Below are 19,257 nucleotides of genomic sequence, written 5' to 3' on the forward strand. Positions count from 1 at the left end.
GATAAAAAAAATTACAAGCTTTGGACTGCCTGAACTACTGTCTTTGACGGGTAAAATGTGAATGACAAGAAGTGAGGAAAAAGGAAATATCTGAATAAAAATGTGTGAAATTGCAAAATAACAGAAATGCAAATAATTATGAATGTTTGTTAAAAATAATTCTATAATGTCCAGGTAGTGGACATGAATTGTTGTCCGCATTGGGAGTCAGTTTGGTATGCCACGCTTCCAGTGTCTTTCTTGTTCAAAAACCACCTTTATCAGTGATAGTGGTGAAGTGTTTTCAAAGTCAATAGCGCAATCATGTGACAAGGCATGCTTTGCAATCCTCGAGCCTTTGGCCGCTGTCCTGACTTTTCTGAAATGTTCTTTTTTTCTGGTGTTGAAAGCTCTGCCCATCTCTCCAGTGTAGCACCACGAACAGTTGGCACAAGGAGTTTTGTACATGACCTTTGTCTGTGATTCCAGCGAAGGCGTAAACTTTGGTGCGTGAACTGTTGTCGTAGGATGATCAATGGTTCGATCTGTAACGACTGTAATGTCATGCTTTTTGAGGACGTGTGTCAAAGGTTCAGTTACACCACAGGGGACCTGAACACTTTATCAGCGATAAAAATAAATGTACTGTTATTTACCTGTGTTCCTGTGTCTTTTTGAGTCAATTAGGAGGGATTTGATTGAAGCAAAGGCAGTTTACATTTCTGAATATTATCTCGTCTGCCGCTTTGTAATTATGACGCCCTGATTACGCCTTTAATAAGTTTCTATTGTCGTCATTAACTATTAACTCTGATCAGGGAAAGAGATTCTCACGTTTCATAATGGCTGCGTGTTAAAAGAGAAAAGAGACAAGGGGTAAAACTTGCGTTAATTTTTATTTCACACGTGAATGACGTCACAATTCAAATAATACAAGGGGTTAAAGGTCCTCATCTTCGCCATTTTCTTGGAAGTTACTGCATTCATTTTCACAAGTGCAATTGGCAGCGCAGGAGAGTCAAACTCGCCAACAAGAACATCTGGCATTGCATCCCATCTTACACATGCACACAATCAGTTCCAAGAGACCTTCTGGAGCTGGATCTTTCTCCATCAATTCGGGAACAAGGTGTCTCATCTCATCCTTGGTCCACCCATTTCCATCTGGTGATGTTAGTGAAAGCCTCCTGTCTCAGGCATGTTTCCAAATGAAGCATTGATAGTTGGCTCTTTTGAATACAATGCACTAGCTTCAGTAGGCGGACGTTTGCTGCTCTCCAGGTGTTTCTTCTTAAAAGGTTTGTAGCTGAGGTGGTTCAAATTTGTAGTAGCTTCTCCATATAGAAGACCGATAAATTTGAAACAAACGGTCAAAGTTTCATTGCTTATGACTGTCCAGTCTGTATCCAGGTTCTTCAGTCCAACAAGGTCATCTTTATGTTTCTTCAGTGTAGTGAACCCTCCCTTTTTGCCTATGCTGTTTAGGTTACTCATGGAATTGCATCCTGTCTAAGCATGCCTGGCTGGTAAAAGATTACACACATCTGGACCCACATTTTCAATGGCCTCATGCACGGGAATGAAGCTTCTGTTTCTTCCAGTACCTGTGTGGAACCAAAGCTCTTGAATGAACAGTTGGCTGAAGTGATACCAACCTAAAACCGCTACATCTGTGCCTAGAGAAAAAACGAAGATCATCTTGGAAGAATTGTTGATATTCACAGTGCACAAATATCCTACTGTCTGCTTCCTCGTGGTCAGAATAGAGAGGAATTACATCTTTTCTGTTTTAACGTCTTGGTCACTTTCACTGCCGACCCATCTTGTGTTGAAAGGTTCTCACGCCAATCAGAAAGTAGAAACGTCAACAAATTAGATTTGTTTTTTTCCACTGGACAAATAATGCTTGAGACTGGCAGGTAACTTCGTTTCTCTCCTCTGAATCTTTATTTCTATGGCCGTCCACTGAGATCGTCTGGATCTTTCTCCTGACCTAATTGAGTCTTCTACATTATATCGGTCTTGGACAATATGGACTTGACTGGCAAACTGGAATTTAGCAATAATAGTTGCTGCAATTGTGTCAGCTCTCCGAATGTTTTCATCTTTCCTTTTGACAAAATCTGAATTACTGCCAGAAGGTCAACTATGTATGCTGTTTTATGAAGTGTGCAAGCAGGAAGTGTGCTCTTGGCAAGACTGTTCATTTCCGATTCAATCCTTGTGACTTCTCTCTCTCTCCTCTGCACGCTGCTGAAAGAAGTTTTCCTTGACTTGTTTGATAAAGGTGGGTACTGGCGTCTTACTGGTGCACACAAGCTCATACAATTTTGTCTCATGTTCTGACCTTGCCAATGTTCTGCGCAGGGAGTATCAGATTTTTTGGATCTAGTGCGAACCCCCCTTGGTAAAAGGCCATACTCATCACGTATACACTTTCGTTCCCATCAAGGGTATCCTGCAAGTAGTCTGCATTGTCTGCAGCACTTTGCACAAATGTGCCACTAGCAATGTTCAAAGGAAACATTGCTTGATAATATCCATCTTCTTCTTCAAATTGATTCAAACTCATTTCTGCCCATTTTGCGTCCACCTGTGCACATTCCCAGTACTTTATACAGTGGCCATAACGGTTTACCAAAGTGATTATTTCCTTTCCCCACACCACAGTTTTCATAGCCAGCCCAAGGCCTACGTACATTTCTGGGCATTTTCTTCCTGCCCCCTGAATTACAAGATATAATATCTTGGCCAATAGCTAAAATACTCCTTTTCTTGTTCTTCTTTAGAACACTTTCATCCAAATCTTTGTGGTTGTCAATGGGCAGTCCCTCTAGCTCCTTCAAATGCTCTCTGACATTGCAACAACCATCTTAAAAATTGCTGCAGCCTTGCAGGTAAAACTTCTGTAGCCTTCTCTATACTTAAGTCAGATACATTCAGTGGCTGTGTTTCAAGATTTCAGTTCAGATTTATTTCTCTCATGCTGTTGATGGAATTGTATTTTGAGGCAGTGTTGAATTAATCTTCTGTTTAAGTTTTGAAATTTATTCGTGTCAACCACAGCTTTCTCCATTCCAGAATCAGTAAGGTGACGTTTGTACATACCTGACAGCATCGCCATGTCGTAGGCTCTTTCCTCTTTAACCAGCTTTTGCTCAGTTCTGTTGATCAGTTTCAGAAATGTGATGTCATACTCAGCCTGGATACTTTTGTCAACCCCAATAGACTTAGATGATGATGCGGCAGCTCTATATCTTCGATAACAACCTCTGTGGTACTGGCTTCCATAACTACCAGATCCTCGCCACGAATCCTCATCATCATCACGTCTCGTCATTTTGGCATTTAGCGGCGTTCATCAATGTGTCATAGATTTGCAAATTAACAACCTGCGTCAGATCCCTCTCTCCTTTACACTTAACCTGCTGGCACACCATACACAGGTTTGAGTTTGAATTCGTAGCTATGACTGAACTTCGTAGCATGACAGATGTTGAACGCTGTAAGACCAAAGCATCCTGTTGTGTGCTAGCATGGTATTTAACATTCTCACTACTAGTGTAGGTGCTGTGGCACGATTTAATTCCACTTAACATTTTCTAGTAAGAATGTGTTATTTTTGAGGTCAGGTGAAACACGTCTGAAAATGTCATCATTCCTTAGTTTGGAACATTCTATGAATTTGTTAACAGATGACTCCATCCCATTTTGAAGTTTATCGTTTTTCTCGACTGTTTGACATTTGATGCATTTGTCATAGTTGGAACTTAGTCTTGGTCTTTTAGAACTTAACTTGATTCCTGGACTAGTTTGACTGGATGCCATCTCTTATTTGCCACAGGAAAAAGATAATTGTTTAGATCTTAAGTTTTAAATGTTTCATTAAACAATCACTTTTGGCCACAAAAGAAGGGGGATGGGGAATTAAAATATAGAAACCTACCATTTTATTCTATTTCTTTTCCATGTCTAAATCCTACAAGTGTTTCCCTTTGGCAGGATTTGACACGTGGCAACAGGCCTAACTTTGCTAACATCAACTGACTTAAACTGAGGATTTTTTCATCCACCCCTTTTGTTTCAAGTCAAAAAAATATGCTCAGTGATTTCTAAGTGAAAAAATGTCACCTTTCGATTTTCAATTTTTCGATTTTCAATTTGAAAAGCTTGTAATTATGAAATGAATGGCGCTTTTTTGCACCTCTATTTCATTGAAGAATTTGTTGGGTCGCAGTTTGTGCTGCTGTTAAGCTCGAACAGGTTGTGCTAGTAAACATAGCATATTATGCTTTTAGCAGTGCTCATTTTTTGTCTAAATTATGCTCAAATTATGCCCGTTTTTCGAAATTATGCCACCTGTTTTTCAAACTATTCCGCTTGCAAAATAAGCAAAATAAGTGAAAAAATGCAACACTTTTTTATTTATCATTATTCATGGAAGCACTTCTTAGCCCTTTTAGCCATCTTTTTGCCCAGGACAGCTCCTTTGTGCTAGTCATTTTTTTTTTGTTTTCTTTAGCACAATGAAAGTTACCTAATAATATTATATTGTACCATATAAAAGACTATGCGCACTATATAAATATGTACATCTGTATGTCCGCTATTTTCCAACATGGCCTATGAGAGGTAATGGGACTGATCATACCATCTACACCTACTTCTGGTTCTGGTAAACTAGCGCTGACTGCTACTATGGTCTCCCAGGGGTTCCTGTGAACTGCAAATGTGGCTAAAAAAATGATATGCATATGTTTTGGAGTCAATGGGTCTACAAAAAAGATTTCAGGCTTGCCAAAATGTGTTGATTATGCTAGCAGTGCTACTTTTTAAAAATCAGCAAATTTATGCCAGTTTTTCCAAAATCAATTATGCCAAAAATAATGCTAAGCACAATATATTTGAGCCTAGCCACCATAAAATCTGCTTTGAACTGGTTTCTTTTTTTTTTCTTACAGGTGAAATTGACAAGCTTTTATTTATGGACATTTATTTCATTCTAATTCATTGAGACCTCTTTTACCTTGACTAATTAATTATCTTCATTTTTGTTTAACGAAATAAAACAGATTCTATTTTGTCATTTTTGAAAGTGTTTGCAATTATGAAGTGTGTACAGAGAGCACTTCAGACAGTCCTTTGTTAATGACTGAAATCATTCCCCAGTATTATTTGTTTAAAATTAAACTAGTTGTATCGGATTCTATATTATTTGCTTTTATATCTATTTATTACAAACAAGTATAGTGGTTTTCTTCGCAAGGCAGATGTGTTTTTTGTACTTCTTTTATGACTACTTTCACCCTCTTTTTTGAAACTCAGTTTTGAGATGTGATCCAATGGGCTGATTCAAACAATTTTAGTATTGACAGAAAAGGCAAATTACGAGGTAAACGATAAAAGTATAAAAGGAGTTAACTTTTTTGCGACAACTTGTCTTGTAGGACAAAATAATAACCACCATGTTCCCAGAATCAGACAAACTGCAAGTACTAAGCGTACTCTGAGAGAACATGATATTGAAAGGCATTATGCGAAATTTACTCTGAGAGAACATGATACCAAAAGGTATTATGAGAAAGTACGTAATAGGAATGGATAGACGGGAAAATGAAAGTGGAACAACAATAATATTGTGTTTTAATCCCTTATTTTTAATAATTAAATTTTTTCAATATGTATCTTTTTTTTTCAAAAATATAATACACGTGTAAAATATGTAAGTTAGTCTTAATGCCATAGCAGCACAGAAAAAATATTTCCTTAATAGGGTTGCTATGCAAATACACAATTTGGCAATTAATATACAAAAAATGAAAGGGAAGCTACCACTTTCTCTTTATACTGCCTTAATTTGGTGAATATTCAGTCAAACATTGAAGCCGGCCCCTTTAAAAATTAAACACAGTGAGCTGCTTCATTAAGTGCAATTTCTGGGAGGCCATCCCTAAGGAAATAATTTATTATTAATTTTCACATGTGCATTTCAATTTTACACCTCTCACACCTCCTAGACAACTCTCACAATGTGAGCATATGAGGAAAGTCGCTATCTACAAAATATGTTTGATTCTTAGCATAGTCTCTATGCAACTAGTGGTACAGAGTTACCCCCGGCCCCCACATTAGCATTATAAATGCTTTCACAGATGTACATGTAGGGTAGCTTTTAAACCCTGTCACTAAACTGCCCACTTGAGTGTTTCCACTGCCACCCTAGCAATAACTACTAATGTCCAAGGAATAATTCTAGTGAAGTTAAAATTTGCCAACTTTCCAAGCAAATGGTAGGGCCATAGTCAGTCATGGGCACCCCAACTATTATGGGGGAGAACTTCAGTCAGTACTGAATAGCATCCCCAATGAATTCAAACAAGTCTACTTTTTATGCACCGGTTTAAACAGCGCAATATTCATTCAGCAGTGATCGCCTGTTCAAATGAACACTAAACAGGAACAACAGAACATACATTCCTACCTATCCACTTCCACTGCTGAGGTCTTTCTTTGAAATCCACCAATGGAACAAAGGAAGCTGGAGCATCTAGATAGTGATGCAAATATTGTAAACAAAGATTCCTCTATAAAACAGAAAATACTCTTTCATAAAACAGCAAAAAGTCATCTGAATCTTAGCAGCACTTTTGAATAAGGTACATTTTAACTTCACATACCAAAGGATGTCTGTCATGTATAGAAGGACAAATACATGGATTTCCCATCCAGATGTGGACATTGTGAAGTAATAAATCAAACATGAGATATTGTGTATTACCAGATTTCCAAACACCAAGAAGAAAGTTAAAAGAAGACACCCAGAGGGATATTTTTACAAACTGTGAAGTGTTTGGAGCTGCAAAGAAACATTGTCTCATATGTTTACAATATCCTCCTAGACAAAACTAAACAGTAAATGGAGAAATCAAATTGTAAAAAAACCTTTGTCAATTAAAAACCAGGAGAACAGAAACCAAGGTTATAGCCATTTTTCTCATTTAAACTAGGTAAATTATAAATAGGTTTAAGAAACGTCCTAGATTAACAACACCTGCTGAACTGCCAGAGAGAAACATGAGAGCAGAATCAACCAGTTTGACCCAGTCTCCCTCCTGTGCTCTCCACACACTTGTCACAAATAATGGAGAGAGCTGCAAACATGAGAAAATATGAGTCGTAAGTGTACTGTTTGATACCATCATCATTTGAGATCATTCACCGCAACTTATGAATCATAAGGGCAGTTTTGAATAGGGTAAGTCCTGTCGGTAGTGGCTGCTTCTGCTGCTGCAAAGAAGTCTACTTTTAACACGGACGCAGCGTGGCTGAGTGGTCAGCGCGTTGGACTCGCAATCTGGTGGTCCTGGGTTTGTGTCCCACTCTGACCACTACCTGGATTTGTTTCAAGGGTAGTCGTGAGTTAAAATCCTTGGCCACGTTTGTAAATAACCAACTGGTTTGCCTCCAGCCAGTTGGGATTCTTGGGAGGCGCGGTGGCCTAATGGTTAGTGCACTTGTCTCCGGATCGAGCAGTCCGGATTCGAGCCCTGGCTGGGGACATTGTGTTGTGTACTTGGGCAGGACACTTTGCTCTCACAGTGCCTCTCTCTAGCCAGGTGTATAAATGGGTCTGGTGAACTTAATGCTAGGGGTAACCCTGCGATGGACTGGCATCCCATCCAGGGAGGAGTAAAAATACTCCTAGTCGCTTCATGCTACGGAAACCGGGATAAGCTCCAGCCTGATGGGCCACTTGGCTCGTATACAGACTTACCTAGTTGGGATTCTTAACAACGTTATGTTAAATTTGAATTATTTGTTCGTATACAGACCCCAACTCCCCTACCCCCCTGAGAATGGTATCTTGCCAATGCCCTACAGAAGTACAATGCAGCAAAGCTATTTCACTTCTTAAGAAATGGCAAGCGTGCAGCATGCAGCTATCGAGTTATGGATGCATGCAGGAGGTTGCTAAGTATGAAAGAAGTGTCCTAATGCAGACTTGAGCCAGGTTTCATGGATGGTTCACCATGGGTCTTGCAACACTGATTTGGCCGCCCTGCAGCAAGGGCGAAAATGAATGACATCATGGCCAAACCATGTGCTGCACATTCTGTGTCCACCTGCTAACATCATTCTTGTTCTTTTTTGTGGCTTCTTTCATCGTTTTCAACGTTTTGGAGTTTTCTTGGAACTGGTTTTTCACTCTGATTGCATTCTACAAAAAAGTGAATGCAGTTCCAATGCAGACTAGAGTGATATTTTTTGGCCGTGCGACAACAAATTACATCATCGCAAAGCACGTGTATACAAGATGATTTGCTTTCTGGAGGATGTCTGGAAAGCTAAGACCTAAGACCTAAGACCTGGAAAACTAAGACCTGGAAAACTAATAGGACCCGGAAAACTAAGACCCTGGGTTTTTTTAGGGGAAATCATCAAATTTCAGCTTCCTTTACCTTTAAGTGGTAAAATGAATAAAAATAATAAATGCACTCACACTTGCCTTACAATTAACACTTTAGTTGTGTTTTTCTTTCCCGGTATGGCTAGCCTCTTCCAGGTGTTCAGTTTATAGTTGGGGCGCAGCGCAAATAGTGCGCAAAAAAAATAAGAAAAAAGGTGTGGCGAGAAAAGGCTACGGTATGCCAAACAAAATGTTTCCAGGTGTTGCCGTTTGCCGTTACACTGTGTACTAAAAGTTTGTGAAAAAACAAAATGAAGTGAAGCAGTGCTTTGTCTACTTTGCAAAACGGAAGCTTCCGAAAAGGTGTATTTGCGTTTTTCGTTTTCTTACCTCCATATTATCACTAGAACATATTACTTTGAAGCTACAACAAAAAAAGGCTTAAAACACGCGCTTGGGAGTCGTGCAGGCCTGTCAACCCCATTTTATGCCATTTTACACTGCGTGCTTCTGGGTTACATAACTTTTTACGCATCTCTAGACTTACATTTATGGCCGGCTGAGTATTATAAAACCATGAATAAAACCAATAATTTCCGCCGGCAAAGAATATCACTTATCTGATGGCCTTGCTGCCATTCCCGACAGATGCCATAAAAGGGGCAATTTATGATTTTGCGTATAACATTGCAAAGCCAGTTGTGTCCAAATGCCCATCAAATTATCATGAATATTCTATTTCTACCAGTTTAGTATTGTTTACTGAGGGAAACTTTGAGCAACCATAACTGGGTCACAATTTGCCGAGGCTGTGGAGTGAGTGAGTGTACAACAAAAGAAAGAAAAAACACTTTAAAAGATGGTAGCTGCTGCTATTTAAATACCTAACCATGAAAAGAAAAACATTGGCACCAAGGCAACACGTGCTTCTGCCGACAAAATCATCAGCCTGGAAATTGGGAAAGTTATCAGGACGATATGAAAGAATATTTGTTTGTAAGTAGCTTCAAAGTAATACGTTCTAGTAATAATATGGAGGTAACAAAACAAAAAATGCAAAGCACCTTTTCGGAAACTACTGTATTGCAAAGAGTAGACAAAGCAGTCTGCTTCGCTTCATTTCGTTTTTTTGCAAACTTTACAATGTAGTACACAGTGTAATGCCATAATGCGTTAAACCAGAAATAGTTTTGTTTGCCATACCGTAGCCTCTTCTCGCCGCACTTTTATTCAAATTTTTTTTTTTGCGAGCCATTTTTTGCACTGCGCCCTAACTATAAAGTGAACGCCTGGAAGAGGCTAGCCATACCAGGAAAGAAAAACACAACGAAAGTGTTAATTGTAAGACAAGTGTGAGTGCATTTATTATTTTTATTCATTTTGCCAATTAAAGGTAAAGGAAGCTGAAATTTGATGATTTCCCCTAAAAAAACCCATTCTGGGTCTTAGTTTTCTGGGTCTTAGGTCTTAGGTCTTAGCTTTCCAGACATCTGCTTTCTAGGTCGTTTGCAATCACTTGTTTGTTGTTTTGATTCTGGACTGTGAGTGGCCTGTTTTGGATAAATGGATAAACTGGCACGCGAGTGCAAATGCTAGCTGATATTTGTGCTTCCAGCTTAAACTACTAGATGTAACACAAGTGTACTTTTGAAAATTAGCCTTTATGCTTAAAATTACCAGGAAAAGTAAAAATGAGATTTTAGCACAAATTTTGAACGCAAATGTCCTATTAAACTTGTGACTTCCCAAAGCAGGAGCCATCACGCAACATGTCAACAATAAAGCATGGAAATCAAAATGCAGTCAAACCTCTATTAAGTGGCCCCTTATTAAACGGCCAACTTTTATTTGGCAGCCAGCAGCCAAAATCCCGAAAAAATTGTCAGCTATACAATGTAATAAATTCAACAGCCACCTCTATTGAGCGGCTGCAGTCAGCTTCTTGCTGTCCCAAGGGTGATTTTGTTTTGTTTTATACAAGTTGTCTCGTCCAGAGTGGCTGCTTTTAAAATAGAGGTTCGACCGTAATCTACAGAAAAATAGTGGACATTGTCATGTTACATCTGTCTGTAAAACTTCAGCTGTTCACAAAGATAATGATTTCAGCAACAGACAGCTATTCAAGTTATATCACAGGCATAGAAGATGAACGCACTCATAATCTTTGAATACTACTAGTCTTACTATTTTTCAGTGCCGAAAAGTTTTCAAGGTTTTAGTTTGAACTTCATCAATTAAATTGCGAGAACTTTAGGATGGGCAGTTGACAAATTGTTGAATGGTTCAAGGGCTAATTCACACGGGCAGTTTATTTTTGGAAAGCAAAGCTTCAGTTTGTTTCAAGGAAACCGAAGGTGTAATTTCTCACATTTTCTAGACATGATCAAACTGGACTGTTCTTTACTTTTTTTTCCTAAAAGTGAACTGCTAACCATGAAAATCATGAGTTGAATATACGATTTAGACTGAATGAAAATACACGATATGAACAGTCTACTTCAGGTGGTGTGAATTTTTTAATTATTTTTATTCCTTAAATTTCTATTTCTATTTTCCTTGTGAACCCTCGTGTGTCAGTGCGTGACTTGGTTTAAATGGACCAATCAGAGTTAAGGATGAAACCAGCTACTTGACCTTTGCATAATGGCCGTTGGCGCGGACCTGCTCACAAGCACATCAGGAAAGCCGAAGAGCAAAATTTTTAGTTCTTCATGAGTCCTTTGACCACCGAAGCACACGTATGTAGAGTGAAATTTACTGGTTTTATTGCGATTCCGGACTTTTCCTTTTGAAGAGAGGGCGATTTGTGGAGTGACGTCTCGCCAGCGATCGATTGGGGTGGTCTGCCTTTCCATTCTTTTAGAAGGAGAAACAATGGTTTCGAATAACTTCACTAAATGGCGTCACAATGGCTTTAAAATCGGCACAAGAGACAAGTATGCAACGCGTTTGAGGTAGGGAAACTTTATTTTAAATGAGATAGTTATTTACACAATTTTTTTTTTACGATTGGTGATTTTCCCATACAATTCTCTACATACACAAGCTGTTGCATACACCATGTTCTTTGAGCTTGCGAAGCCTGTGGGTGAACACACACATTGCCGAATGTAAATTGATGACTTCCACTTGAATAATTTTTTCCTTTTCTTTAATTCCTGAGCCATATAATAAACAACTTAATAACCTCGACTGTTCGGTCGTTATGGGAAAATCTCAAACCTCGGCCTACTGTATTGACCCCACTATTGCTCGATCAATATGGCTAGGCCTCAGTTTGAGATTTTCCCGTAATGACCTCACTCTCAGTTATAAAGTAGTTGATATCAGTAGCCTCTAATGAATTATTTCAGTCAGTCTGGGTTTTAGTTTTGCTCGAACGCTCGTCGCTCAATCGTCAATTGAACTCTTGAAGAAACAGCCGCTTGAAGGAGACTGCATCGTGCACAAATATAAGCTTACATTTACCTATAAAGAACCCACCACATCACTATTATTTTTAAATACATTTTTCTTATATTTTTACTGTAAGCTTAATTTTACATTGTAAAGTGCTTTAGAATATTTTATAATTTTAGCGCTATATAAATCTTATCTTATTATTATTACAATATTATTATTATTATTATTATTATTATTATCACTGTACAAAAAAGGTAGGGAACAGAGTCCCCAGTGTTGTGGTCGGGTTTGTTCATATGGACTGATAGCTGCTGCTAGAGCTGGCTTAACAGACGGATGGCCGATCTCACCCCTGACTTAAATTGTAGAGCACATTTGAACATGCTATACTATTTACAATGTACAACTATCTATTAAGAGGTTCATTCTTTACTTGTATCAATAACAAAAATTTGCACAAACCTGCCATGTCTTTACAAGCTCTTTAATCTAAAAAAAAATATCAAACAACCAAATTGAATGGGACATTTTTATTCACTATGCTGTTTCTTGTCACATGATTTTGTTTCAAAATTCCGATAAGGTAAACGAGTATTTGAGTCCACAAGCATTGATCCTAGGTTTCGATGTATGACAATGGTATTGTGGGAAATGTCTGCCTAGTTTTGCAATAAGAAAAGTCTGTGCTAGGTTAAGTGGCCTGTTCCACTGGACCTCCTCCCACGACTATAAATTTCTCCCCCTGGATGGAGTGCTGGTCCATAACAAGGTTACCCCCAGCATAACAGTTGCTGCGATTCATTTATACACTTGAAAGAGAAAGCCATGTGAAATTAAAGTGTCTTGCCCAAAACAATGTCAATGTTTTCAAGCGATATACAATTAATAACATTTCCCTCATGCATCAAGTTTGAAGTCTAAAGACAAATTGGAATGCAAAGGTGGTACCAGAAAATTAAATGCTGGGGATTAACCCTGTGATGGACTAGCATCTCTTCCAGTGGGGAGTAGAAATACTCCTAGTAGCTTCATGCTATGGACACTGGGACAAGCTCTGGCAGAACAGACTTCTAGGCTAACGTAGACTTCACCTTCCTATGTCCCAACTAGAACAATAAATGTTCTCAGACTAGTACTTCCTTTTGTCAAAGTTAGAGAGAGAAAAAAGTCTCCATTTGTTTCAAGAAATTACAACATCACTAAAAGTTTGGGCATCTTGCGAAAAATGTTTTTGCGAAATTGATCCCCCCCCCCCCCCCTTTGCTGAAAAAAAATGCTGGTACGTCTATGAAGGTGTACTCTAGTGATTCATATACTTACTTTTTGTAAGTTAGCCTTCGAGTCAGGACATTTACGGAAGATTTCCCGAAGCAAACTAAAAAAACAAGGTAGGTCGTCCAATCCATCAGAAACCCTGTAAAGATTGAGGACAACAGGATATGATTGGTTATTTGGGAGAGGGGAACACATCTCCCTGTGGAGTGCATCTTACTGATGTCTTACTGCTGGGTTGTACATGTGTGTCTTATGTCTTACTGGGCTGTATATGTTTGTCTTACTGGATTGAATATGCATGCCTTACTCATGCCTTACTGGGGTGTACATATATGTCATAGTGGTCTGTACAAGTATATTTCTTACACTACACTGTGTGATTCAAGTGCTGACTCCTCACTGTTCACATTGTCACCCAGATATTTAACAACTTGTGCTTGTCTCTCTTGTTTCTGTTGAAGCTTCTGTTTCAACTTTTTTTTCACTTTGGCCTTCTTGTCCTTTTTCTTAGATACCTCGGCTGTATGCAAGAGAAAGAGACAGTTGGTCAGGCTGGTATGATGACTGAAACTTCCCTAACTAACAGTTCGCGTACAGCAACATCTCAAGAGAAGAAGTGAAAAATTCCTTGTGTGGCAGTGCGATTTATTTTACATGTATGTGCAGGCATGCCTAGCTAAGAAAACGGATACAGAATTGAATGACCATCAGCTTTGGTAAAATTAATTACATACAGGATTTTGATGATTTCTTTGACGGATTTGTCCTGAATATGATCTCTTGAAGAGACGTGAATCTTGTGTCTAGTTCAGGATGATCCTAAGAGATAAAAAGGTGCATGTAGCTATTTAATTATTAACAAGGAATATTCCAGTGCACTTAAATAAGAGCAGCAGTAATTCGTTTCTTAACAGCTGCAATTTGTCAACCTTACAGGATCAAAAAAAAAAAAAAATAGGTACTCAATGTGCACATGGGTCTAAGCGGCCTAACGCAAAACCAAGTTGCCCACGAAAAATTCTCAAAGGAAGAGACGTCACTACATGACTAACATATTTTCTATGAACCCTGGCTTACGAATTTGAGCTTCCAAGACAGAAAAATGGTGGCGAGACTGTAGGAATTTGACTACAATTCTGCCAAATGCATATTTTTGAAGGGGAGGCTCCATCCATACAATGTTGCATGCACATGCTCATATACAAAATGCTTGATAGAACATCACACAAATGTTAGAGAACAAGGCAAAGGGCAAGAACATTTGGGTAAAGCAGAAAGCAAGTATGGATAATTGCGGGAATAAGGGAACACAGGCAAATGTTGAGGGGAACAAGGACCCTCAGTATGAGGGCATCTGCGTGCTTTACCTGTAATATAATATTTCATCTAAGGTCATTACCGGGTGCATTGAGTAGAGAATGGCATAGCTCAGAGAATTCTCATATCCTGATTGGTGATCTAGGCGAGGTATTCAGCTTGGAATTGCGACTCTTGAAAGCAAGGCTTTGCGTGATATGGCACTGGAGCGACAATAAAACAACAACTCAAAAACAACTAGAAACAATGAACTTTTAATCATGTTTTTAAAACCATTGTTGCCGTCCGTGAAGCCAAACAAACACAAGTCTCCTTTTTCTGATTCTAGCTGGATTCCTATTGACTGGCTTCTGACAGTCTTGACAGTTGATTCAACTGGAATGGCTTTTCTCCGGTGCACGTTGAATATTGCAACAGTCACACAGACTTAAATGAAATGGGGTTTTCTTCATTTAAAAAGAGGCTATGGGATTCAAGGAAAATTCATAACCTGACTTGTATATTCCACATTAACTTTCACTTGAAAAACTGATATCGTACTCATCGCTTAGCGTTGAGTGTGATATCGGTTTCTCATGTAAAATTTAACAAGGAATTACCTCATCAGGTAATGAATTTCCCTGTAGGATTGGCCCCCGTGGAGTGTCGCTGGCTTATGGGTGACACGTGATGAGGGCAAAAATTAGTGTATGGTTTGTGAAAAGCAACTAGAAGACGTGTAAGGATCTGTGAAAAAATATTGTCAAATTGATAAAAGCAGCTAGAAGTTTACATATGTGACACGTGAATTTTTTGAAATTCCATGTGACTACTATGTGAGCTTTGCTAACACATTGCTGTTGGCTGCTAACAATAGTTGCCAACTTAAGACATGAGAACTATTAACACACAGTGGACTCCGAACATAGCGGGGTCTTCATTGCTTGATAGTCTCCTCATGAAGAAATGTTCTCCACCTTGCACCTTGGTTAGAAACTGTATTCATGTACCATATGATATACTTGCAGTCTTAAGCATGGGTATGCTAAGTGTTTTTACTTGGGAGTTCCTTCCTTATTCATGTTGGATAGGTTCAAGATCATGGACCCGAGGAGTGCTAAAACTGTGTTTCGTGTAGTACAACCTGGCGGGTATCACAGAACTCTCACCAGTATGCTGTGCAACTTTAACAGTTAAAATCATTCATAGTGTATCTTAGATGCCATTCCTAATGACTGTATCTGTTCTGCAGAGGGGAATGCGTCGCTAAAGAACAGCTTCCAACTATTTGTTTTGTTCGAAAAACGCATATCTTTCGCGGGCACGCTCTCAGGGTTTTGTTAGCTAACGGTTTGCTGTCCGTCCAAGGTTGAAATTTTCCTCCAGTTACTTCTCTTCAGCTTCATTGAACCAACCAGTCACTCTTCACCCGCCCAGGATAAGGAGAGGTCAGGAGGACTCCGAGAGAAGTTTCACAGGGGGAGGCTCCCAGCCTCAAACTTTGATTCGCTATCTGTTGTTTTGACTGACAAGATAACTCTTTCATATACCATCCATAAAAAAGTGTTGCCCTTTAACATACCTGAAGTCTGCACAAGGCATCTCTTTTTCAGAAACTTACTACACCTTTTTCAGGTCAAGCCTCCCCATGTATAAGAGGGAGTTCTTCCGATCCCTGAGGGCTGGGCCAGGAAGTTAATTTTTTCCATCGCATTACAATGTCGCTACCATAATCTGAATTTTCACTCAGATTTCGTTTGACTTGCTATTGACATTCCAGTAGCTCAAGAATGACAGTATCACCCTAAATCAGCCAATCGACTTTGTGGCGCCTACATTTTGTATAGCACTCATGCACACATGCACCCATGTCATCATCTACATCAAGGGAACTGATAAATCTTTGCTCAGAGCGGATTAATTGTTTTCTTTCATGCTCTATTATCTGCGCAATCTTAAAACACGGAGTTCAACCAATGCAATGAAAATTTGTGTCATGAACGCTCTGCTTCGCCAATCTGCTTCTTTGATTCAGTCCAGGATATCATGAACAGATCTTGACTTCCCAGTGACTTATACAAACTGTTTTTAAGCTGCCTGTTCAAGACACATCGTAAAAATGTACTAACCCGTCAAAACGTGCAGTGAAAGTACGAGAAACCACCAGCACACTGCTGCCCTACTCCCAGCCCCCCCTCCCTCGTTCCAACCTCCACTACCTCCCCGCTACGTTATGTTACTGTCACGTGCAACTTTCGCCCTCTGTTTTGCCAAAACTTAACTGCCGTGGTTCCCTGTCAGGAAAAACTCACTAAGGTAAGGAGTAATTTCTAAGCATCAAGTACATTATTTGATTGCTGCTTCCTTGATAATACTGCCGTTTCCTAAAAGTGAATTTTCATGTGTAATTCTGCAATCAACTTCAGCTAATCGTAACCGTCTAAATGTGAAGTGGCTCAAATTTCAAAAATACTCCAGCTGTTCTTATTATATTGTGGGTAGATGCCACCAAATTCAAAAGCCTAACTTCTTCTACTTGAGGATATGTTAGCAAAGCAGACAAAAGTAAAGAAACGTGTATTCCGACTAATGAAAGTCAAAGAGCTGCCGTGTGTTGATTTCCGAATGACATGAAAGGTCAAAGGGTCGCCCATATTACTCAAGTGACCTGTTTTGAAAATATTCTCAGAATTTGCCGTTTTATTTACCCCATTTTTTTCTTCACTTGATGTGTAGTTGAAATGATTGATCTTCCCTGGAGTGTAGTCTCGTTGGGTGAAGCCATGTACCAGAATGCTTTTTTGAGCCTTGAATTTCGTGTAGATGCGGGTAAAAATTGTGCTTGCATGACCCTCATTAATTGTAGTGTAAATTACGCGTAAAAAGCCTTTTCCCAAATTGAATTCTTTAAATGTTGTAAAACAAGAACAGGGCTATGCAAAAATGTATTTTTCCTTTATGATATCGGTGTACCAAGGTTTGAAAATTGCCTTCAAGAATGCCCTATTTTTTATGTTGTTTTCATAGTGCAATAACTAGCAATTTGTGGGGGCTACTAACCTGACGTGAAAATGCATTTCTTGGCAATATTTTTACATCGTTGTGTTGTAGTTATGATACCAAACATACATGTAAAAGATCATCTTAATAGACCGAGCCATCTTTCTCTGAGACTGATGTGAATATGTCCAAATTTTTGGCTAAATTTATTGCACGGCAGCACGAAAACCGTAATTCTCCTTTTTGTTGGATTTCTCAAAATCAAAAACTCTGTGGCAAGTTTTAGTCTTATTTTCAAAAATAGTTCACCATAGGGTTTCTCCTGGCAAAATACGAAGAAATCCATGATTTCAGTGTTGAAAATCAATTCTTGATATTTACAGTCCCCTGGTCTTAAATTTGCAGCAGTTACCACATACACAAGAATCTTTTTAGGCTGACATGGTACTCAAAAGCTAACTGAAAGTGCTTTAACATTATGCATCGCCAAGAAAAGTTTTGAAGCACCTTAAATCTCACGGCAAACAATCTAGATATAAAAGCAGGATTATTAGCACAGAGTGCACTATTGGGATGGTTTAGGAGAGTGCTGTTCACTAAGGTACTAACACAATAAGGAGTAAACTTAATGTCTTTTTAATTAATTAATTTCAATTAATGAATTAGCCTTGCAGTAAGGGGGGGGGGGGGTTGAGTGGGGTAGGTATCCGAGTGCATTGCGCAAAAGGTGTTATACTTACATTGCTTAATTTAAAACATGACAAAACTATATATATGTTATCGCAAATCTCATGCTATCCTTGTGAAAACATTTCCTGTTTAGGCTGGGGATAGCAGCTATATTTCAGGTGACGTCAGTTATCCCTTTTTTAGTGCAAAGACCCCTACTGTGACTGCGTATCTTCTGGAATCATCCCTAGCTCGATTCAAGAAATTCTGTCTGCTGTTTTATAACTATTGTGTGTTTGCCAGGGTTCAAATAAAGAATGAAAACAAATTGCTTCTCCTTAGCAGCTTGTTTGTTTCCCCTTCTATGAGGGGAACAACAAAATGTTCCTTTACTGCATTAGTTACATATAAGACTATTAAATTTGTGGCAGAGGAAACTTTGTAATTATTGCTGTAGACTCCATGGCACTTACTGAAACCCCAATTAATTTGATCAGTCTTTGAGGTGACTCGCTCACCGATGCAGGATATACTTTCAGCCAAATAACGATCTCTACCTTCAATACTTCTCTTTGAAAAGCTCCTCTGTTGTATTAATCGAGAGCATTGTGTATTAGTTTGACGTGAATAAGAATGCACTATTCTGTGACTCGACATGACTATTTAATAATTGAAGGCTTTCGTGCAAATAGGGCATATATAGCATTTTGGGCCGATTCTTAATTTTTGCAGGATTGAGCTAATTTTTGGCAAACTGACTTGTTTTGACATGAAAAGCATTGTTGCAGAATTGTTTTTGCTGATTTGCGCTTCGTTTTCGAGAAATAACAGGTGCAAAAAACTCAGTTTTCCAAGGGTATCTTTTGGAGATCTTTTGTTGAGCGAAAAACAAAAGAAACCTTTTGTTTTGCTAAACGATGAAGTCACCAAAGTGTGGTATTTGCTGCTAGTTTTATTATTCATATAATTACACAATTCTCTTACTGTTGCTTCATTGGCGCAAGCGAATAAGGCACTGAACGGGCCGGATTCGAGTTTGTTTTGTTGTCCGGTTCGATACGAGGTTGGTTGATTTTCTTTTTCCGGTCTATTTCTCTACTTCTTTCAAAAATCAAAACATCTATTTAAAAAAAAAACCTGCTGTTGAAGCTGCTAAAACTAATCGTTAAAGTTTGCGCTGCGTCAAAATCCACCTTCAAAGGATTCACTCCAAAAGATGCCACTTGGAA

At 38.8% G+C, this 19,257-nt stretch overlaps 1 protein-coding gene across 2 annotated transcripts in view; it reads right to left on the reverse strand.

Moving 5' to 3' along the window:
• Positions 1 to 19,257, reverse strand: part of LOC145492288 (nuclear factor related to kappa-B-binding protein-like) — a 182,985-nt gene that overhangs the window by 42,899 nt on the left and 120,829 nt on the right. For both annotated transcript variants that reach the window (XM_081471698.1, XM_081471697.1), the window contains exons 12-17: positions 13,798 to 13,882; positions 13,430 to 13,583; positions 13,109 to 13,202; positions 12,251 to 12,277; positions 7,031 to 7,130; positions 6,461 to 6,526 (exon numbers count right to left, since the gene is read on the reverse strand). In XM_081471698.1, the coding sequence (XP_081327824.1) occupies positions 6,461 to 6,526; positions 7,031 to 7,130; positions 12,251 to 12,277; positions 13,109 to 13,202; positions 13,430 to 13,583; positions 13,798 to 13,882 (526 nt within the window). The remainder of the gene's footprint in view (positions 1 to 6,460; positions 6,527 to 7,030; positions 7,131 to 12,250; positions 12,278 to 13,108; positions 13,203 to 13,429; positions 13,584 to 13,797; positions 13,883 to 19,257) is intronic.

This window comes from Orbicella franksi, chromosome 7 (assembly GCF_964199315.1).
Source record: "Orbicella franksi chromosome 7, jaOrbFran1.1, whole genome shotgun sequence".
Lineage (NCBI taxonomy): Eukaryota > Metazoa > Cnidaria > Anthozoa > Scleractinia > Merulinidae > Orbicella > Orbicella franksi.